This window comes from Vigna unguiculata, chromosome 3, assembly GCF_004118075.2.
Source record: "Vigna unguiculata cultivar IT97K-499-35 chromosome 3, ASM411807v1, whole genome shotgun sequence".
NCBI classification, from domain to species: Eukaryota; Viridiplantae; Streptophyta; class Magnoliopsida; order Fabales; family Fabaceae; genus Vigna; species Vigna unguiculata.
Genome location: NC_040281.1, coordinates 37,887,614 through 37,895,332, shown reverse-complemented (window position 1 = coordinate 37,895,332; position 7,719 = coordinate 37,887,614). Strand labels below are relative to the sequence as shown.

General features: G+C 31.9%; 1 protein-coding gene across 1 annotated transcript; it reads right to left on the bottom strand.

Moving 5' to 3' along the window:
* Positions 1-870: 870 nt before the first annotated feature.
* On the bottom strand, positions 871-3,126 carry LOC114177536 (probable mannitol dehydrogenase). The gene is made up of 5 exons (XM_028062919.1): positions 2,985-3,126; positions 2,792-2,905; positions 1,635-2,148; positions 1,393-1,543; positions 871-1,270 (listed from the first exon to the last, which is right to left on the bottom strand). The coding sequence occupies exons 1-5, from the start codon at positions 3,080-3,082 to the stop codon at positions 1,065-1,067; spliced, it is 1,083 nt and encodes a 360-aa protein (XP_027918720.1). The 5' UTR covers positions 3,083-3,126; the 3' UTR covers positions 871-1,064.
* Between the last annotated feature and the right edge of the window lie 4,593 nt (positions 3,127-7,719).

Sequence of the window (7,719 nt, the reverse complement as noted above, 5' to 3'; positions counted from 1 at the left end):
TCAAAACATTTGTAAGTGAGTCAATCCATTAACCTACCAACTTGTGATGGGTAAGTTACAAAATTTCTGACTCACCAACAAATAAGTTGGGTTGAATTGTTCTTTTTTAGCCCAATTCATGTGAGTCGAGTTGACTCACTTTGACACTCATATTGTAATAGTAAACAAAATAAATAGACCGTAGATATTACAACAAAGGTGAATACCACTTATCATTAGGGACATTAGCGAACCTATATACATTCGAGAGTATACATGTACACCTCTGATTTTGTTAAAATTATTACTAGGTAACTGAAAAAATTTTATATTGTCCTCTCTTAATATCATATATTTGAATTCACAGGTGCTAGATGATATACAAGTATGTAATTAAGAATGTACAAGTACACTACTTGACTTGCTTCCACAGACCTATGATCTTAAATTTGACGCTTAGAGATGAAAAAAATGTCACGAATATTCATTATCCATAAAAATTAAAATTAAAAATTTATTTTATATTTTATTAACTTAAATCTAAATAAAATTAAAATTAAAATTTAATTTACATTTTTTTTTAATTTTTTAATTTTATTTATTTTTCATTTAAAAAATTTATAAGCTATTCTTTTTTAAAATATCTATGGGAATATCTACGGGTTCAAAAAAAAACCCGTAAATAGTTTTTACAAATAACGAAACGAGTAACAAATCCAATTTCCTGAACGTGTTCGACCTGTTGTCAACTTATCATAGTGCAAACATAAACGCTCTTCTAAAATTTTTGATGCACATTTATGTTAGTTTTATTGCCGGGTTATACAAATTTTAGCAAGAGAAAATATCTCCTAATTTATTTCCATAGAAGTATAAAATAAAAGATAATTATTAATCCCATAATACTAGAAAAGAGATGTTTATTAATCACAGAATATTAAAGATTGCAAGTACATCATCCGTTCACTGCCTAAATGCAAAAGTACACAGTAAAACTTCCAATCAAACTACACATCCAATTGACAATAGACAAATTCCTTATTTAAAGCAACAACCATATCCTCTGCTACATAGATGATGAAAATTTAAGAGCTGGGCTTCAATGTCTTTCCAATGTCGATAACAAATCGATATTTCACATCTGCTTTGAGGAGACGCTCCATTGCCGTGTTTACATAATCAACAGGAATAATCTCGATGTCAGGATGTATATCGTGTTTGGCAGCATAATTAATCATCTCTTGAGTCTCCTTTATTCCTCCAATGCAACTGCCAGCTACACTCTTTCTCGCTGCAAACCAAACATAAAATATATTTTTTCATGAACAATATTCCACTTAATTTTACATCTAATTTATATCGCGTGAAGGTTGTTTATGCAAATGTAATAATTTTTTACGTGCATATACATACGTAGTATAGGAAAGATGGGTAGCTCCAAAGGATGATCAGGTAGACCAACAACCACAAGTTTCCCACCAGTCTTCAACAAATCAATCAGAGGGACCAGAGAGTGAACTGCAGACACTGTGTCTATTATACCATCCAAGGTGCCCTTTGCAGCCTGAACAGAAAAAATATACAACGCAGATTCTAAACAAAAATACTTTCAAATAATAACTGTGGAAAGGTTCGGAAAGGGAAAGTTGAAGTACCTCCAACTCATCTTGATTACGACTGACCAAAAATGAGTCAGCTCCAAGACGCTCGATAGCTTCCTTCTTTTTGTTTGGAGATGTGCTGATTACAGTGACCTTAGCCCCAAAAGCTTTGGCAAACTTAACAGCCATATGGCCAACGCCACCAAGACCAACCACACCCACATGCAAGTCTGGTTTGCCAATTCCAAAATATATGAGAGGGCTATACACTGTGATCCCAGCACATAAGAGAGGTGCAGCAGCCTCAAGAGGTAGGTTATCAGGAATGCCTATCACAAAGTGTTCATCTACAACCACCAGATCTGAGTAGCCTCCTTGTGTGATGCTCCCATCAATATCCTTCGCTCCATACGTCAGAACCGATTTTGAACAGTAATTCTCAAGATTTTCATCGCAGCTATTGCACGACCTGCAGGAATTTACCAAGCACCCCACACCCACCCTATCTCCCACCTTGTATTTCTGTACCTTGCTTCCGACCTCTACCACTTCACCTGCAATCTCGTGCCTACGTTTTGGTACTTAAATTAGAATGCATTATTCTATCATGAACACTAATAACTTGACATTAATAAACAATAAATAACATATCTTTAATTGGAAAGGTGGCTAATAATAATTTATTAAACAAATTATCTACATCAAAGGTGTTTGTCTATGAGCTAAACTTGTTCCATACATATGGTTGTACCTCCGCCCAGTGCAACACGTACCTCAAGCAAACCGGTCTAAATTTCTGTTCTTTATTCTCCAACTTACCGTTTAGCAGATCTACAACTTCGTCTATGCAGCAGATCTTATTGCTTGATTTTTGTTTTGTATATATATATATATATATATATATATATATATATATATATATATATATATATATATATATATATATATATAATATATTTCAAATAGTTATCATGTAGGTACTACAAAAAATCTTGCTTCTTCTGAGGGGACCATCCAATGAGGGGTCACATTTTGTGTGTGCACACTCCAAATTTGAGTTAAGAATAGCCATTTTCTCTTATAATTTGAAAGGCATACTACATAGTAAGTATATGAATAAATTTCAAGAAGTCTTTTTTGTTTGAGAAATCAAAGGTAAAAGTGAAAATCTTGTGTTTGTAACGTAGGATCAAAGAGCGTAGGAAGCTTACCCGGGTACCAGTGGATAAAAGGACTGACCCCATTCACTCTTAATGTTGTGGAGGTCAGTGTGGCATATTCCACAGAATAACACTTTGATTGCCACATCTTTGTCTCCTGTTTCCCTGCACCATTAGAAAACAGAACATGAGAAGCATGAAGTAGTTCTAAGGTTGAGGAATTGAAGAGGTTTGAAATGCATACCTTCTGGTGAAGTCGAAGGGGGAGAGAACCCCAGATTTGTCTCTAGCAGCCCATCCGAAAGCCTTCCTAGAATGCTCTAGTCCTGGTGTAGCAGCCATCTCAGTGTGTTGGTCTCAAGAATTGTGAAGGGTGTGAAGCAGCATGGGTGTAATTAAAGGCACCTACGCCCAGAGATATGTGGTTCATAATGCTTCACGTACGCAAACAATAATTATGAGGCCCACGTGGGTGGGGACACTGCTTACTTTTCTTTTCGCGCTTTCTCTTTTTTTACTGTATTTACACACGTAGCAACGTATAATAAAAAGGCACAAATAATCAAATTCATTATTCAAAAATGTGTACGGTTGAGATTGTGAACATTATACACGTTGGTATTAATCAACCAAAGATGTAGGTACAACAGAACAAATATGATTAATTTTAAAATAAAGCAAATATGAATGTCTCTAATGATTCATTAATAAAATATTTAGTAGAAGCGAGATTGTTCTAGGAAAGGAGAGGCCAGATTGTTCTAGGGAAGGAGAGGCCAGATTGTTCTAAGGTGTCTTGCGTGGAAAAACCTTCTTTTGGGATAAAATCCTATATTGAGTCTAACATAGAGCAAAGAATAAAGAATAAAACTTTTTATATTATTTTCAAAAAAATTATAAAAGTTTATACGCCATAAAAAACATTAGAATGTTCAATGTTAGGAAGAACAGGATAAGAGATATCATTGTCAAAGTGTAGAAAAACTTAACTTTTGAATGGAAAAACATTTTTATAGAACTTGATCCCAAGAAGTGAAAGTTATGTTAGTAAACAGATCAAGTAATTTATATCCTTTGTGTCCAATGGGGTAATCAATCACAATCACAATAAAAAAATTCTTCATTAATAACCAATTTTAGTATTTTAGTGATAAAAAATTGTTAATCATTATAATCAATCTAGATACTAATTTATAAAATAAAAAATTATTGGTTATTAAAATAGTTCACTATAACAAATAAAAAATTATAATTGGTCTTTAATCATTCAAGTGGTATTGGAGGCAAAACATTTCATATTTGGTAGAGAAAATCGAAAAGATTTCATCTTTGACAAAAGTGAAAAGCAAGGTATCTAGTTTGTTTTCTCCACAACATTCGATGGTTTTTTAGTGTGGTTTTGCTATCGTTCCCTTCCTGCAATCATGGACAACTCTTCCATTCTTGGTTCATACTCTTTGTTGGTCTTCATTCAGATATCCTAGGGCATTTACGCATTTGTACGTCTGCATTTAGTTTTTGTTTTGTTTGTCAAGAGGAGTAGAAGAATGGGGAGTAAAGGTGGGGAAATTAGTCAATGTAGTGAGGAGAAGAAGTATGTGCGTTTGTACATCTGCACTTTCTTTTTCACTTTTAAGGACCTAACTTCAAAATTGTTTATACAAATTTGTTTCCGTCATTCTTGCAAAACGAAGTATTTTGGTGTTGTGAATGAAAGATTAAGTGTGGAACATAAATAATATATTGCAGACACACCGTTTTGGTGGTTCACAGTGTTAAACGAATTGGTAAAGATAAGTGGGAATCTGTTATCTCAATTATGTAATAAATGACTTGAAAGGAGGGGTGATTTCGATCTTGGTGGCAAAGTAGTGGAATTTAATTTATTAGATGTGTGTTTAGGGTTAGGGCTGAGGGTATTGGGAGAAAAACATTTTATTTAAATGACGAGGTTGTGGACACTAAATGTAGGAAGTTTTTTTTTTTTTTTTTGCCATGGAAAAGTTCATGTTAAATTGATATATAAGTTTCTTTTGAAATTTGATAACGATGTTGCTGCTATAGAAGTATTTTGCAACCTTTACATTTTGTTCGCATATCTTAGTTCTTGTTGGCAAATAGAAATGGAATTGTTTTCTCCATCATTTTTAAGATTGTGGATAACTTAGAAAATATTGTGATAAGTGTCTAGAACGCGTAAAATTTTCATATAAACCTATCATACTTTAATACTTTAATTGATAATATTTTGTAAGTAAACTACCCATTTTAGCTTATAATTACAGAATGAGATACTAAAAAGAAGAAAAATAAGAAATTAATGAATTTTAGTGATTTTGCAGCAATTATTCGAAGAATTAAAAATGATGCAGTTGAGCTCCAAAATTCATTATCGAGCTATAGTAAGGCGGTCAAGGAAGGATCCATAACATGACTTTTGGAGCTGAGCCACAACAAAATGGTGCTCAACACTTAAGGCGGTGCATGACTGAGCCATGAGAGATATGTGCTCAGCACGTAAGGCGGTTCATGGCTGAGCCACAAGAGAATGTCTCAGCACTTAAGGCGGTGCATGACTGAGCGCCAAAAGTTGGGTTGAGCACCGCCCAAACACTTTTACAAGAAAGACCTTGGGTTCTCATTTCAAGCATTGAGTGAAGGCTCCAGAATGTAGCAGTAGAATAGAATAAGGTCTTTGAGGCACGAGGGAGGTGCTCTTAGTGTAAATCTTATGTGTAGATGATGCTGAAATTGCATTGTAATATTCTATAAGTAGTTGAACTCCTTTGTGTCCAGGTTTGATGTAATCAATTTTGATTATATTCACTTCTACTCATTGGGTATTTATCTCTGCTTTCATTCAATTGTTTGTGGTTTGATTTATGCTTGATGATGATTGATCACTCATCTATTTAACAAGTTTGAATTGATTTGGGAAACCAATGTCAAATTATGGTCTAATCAAATCATCATACATGTACTGATGCTCCATGGCATACCAAAGTGAACGTTGGAGAAAAGAGTCTTGCACATTAAAGCAAGGACTCATTCTACCAAGAGTTAAGGAATCACACTGGGTTTGGAGTCCTTAGGTTCTAGTGTATCAGAGATGAACCTAGATCTACATAGAAAGAGTACTCCCAGGACACTAAATGATTTGCATAGTAAGTAACCAAGATGGTAGTAGTATAGTAGAAGAAGGTGAAATCAATTCATAGCTCCTACTTCACTCAATCTATCTAATTTCTACTATTTTTATTTACTTGCACTCTTTATCAATCAAAAAACCCAAAAATTCAACTATCAATTTATTTACTAAATCCTTATAGATACGACATTTGTTAGTACTACTATAGTACTACTATGTACAACTACACTTATTGAGAAATGATTTCAATTCTTTAGTTATTGAAAAGCTCAACTTTTTAATTTTTATGAACTAAAAGGAAGTTATTGAATATAAGTTAAAGATGCCATAGATATATACGTACCCTCTGTTCTTGAAGTTACTGCGACCTTCAAGCATATTGTTTATTCCATTATATGATATTCCAAGGATAGGGACCTCCGGATTTGAGAAAGTTACACGAATGATGCCATTTTGCACTGTGATCTTAGGACATACCCAATCGAAGATAAATTCATGAAAGTGGCCAAATTTGGATACAATCCATGTTAAAATTTGAAATTTAATACCTGCTTCTTTTCTATGTGAAGTTTAACTTCAGGATCATTAAATGCTACATCAGAACTTTCGAACTCACTTAAACCCCCTGAAATTGGAAAGACAATGTTGAGTGAACAATAAGTTATCATGATTATTTTGTATGTGTAAGGTTATTTTCAAAAGAAGAATCAATTGCATATAGTTGATAATATCAAAATTATCAAAATAAAAGTATTTTTTTAAGTCTATTTACAACTTAGGACAATTTTGAATATATATAAATAAAATTTTAAATAAATTGTTCTTAATATAAAATTATATGCAACATTAGAGTATAATTAGTAACACTATTTTATATATATATATATATATATATATATATATATATATATATATATATAATATTCATATAATAATAATAATAATAATAACTGAAAGTTTATTTATAACTATTATAACTAATATATTACTTATTAATATTACTATTATTATGCTATTATATCTTTATAAAGATTATTATTTTATCATTTTTATTTTTACTACACTTAATTATTATTATTATTTTCTTTAGTAAAAAAACATCATCTTTAATTATCTTATATATATATATATATATATATATATATATATATTATTGTAAAATAATAAAATATATAATATAACTCTAATGTATTTTATAAGAAAAGTATTGTATTTTCAGACTTTGGGTGCTACAGGATGAACTCTATATACGTGTTGTTAAATGTGTTTCACTAAGTATATATTATGATCTCTAATGTCACATTTTTTAAACAATCTCCTTTCTTCTTTTCGTTTGTCCAAGGTGTTTATTATGACCAACAAATCCTCCCTATACCATTAGTGAGATTTTTTTATCCTAATCCCAACCGTATTTAAAATTCACATGAGCCATGGTGTCAAAGTGAGCAACCCGGCACTACGAGTTGAGCTAAAAAAAATCAGTTCAACCTGATTCACTTTTTTGGTGAACTAGAAATTTTACAATTTGGCCCGATCTACCACTGGTTGGTGAGTTTGTGGGTTGACCCACTTACAATTTTTTTTTTTTGCAATTTATTTTATATAGTTATTGTATTATAATGAGAGTGAATTGACTAGGTTAAATATGTTTTTGGTTCCGTAAGGTTAAGTGAAATTTAGAATTAGTATTTCTTCTTTTATCAATTTAGTCATTCATCCTTAAAAATACGTGAATTTAGTTCTATTAACCAAATTTTGTTAAATTTATCTGATGTTTCAAGCAAATTTCATGTGAATTGTTTACACCATTTGACACATTTTGTCTTTAATG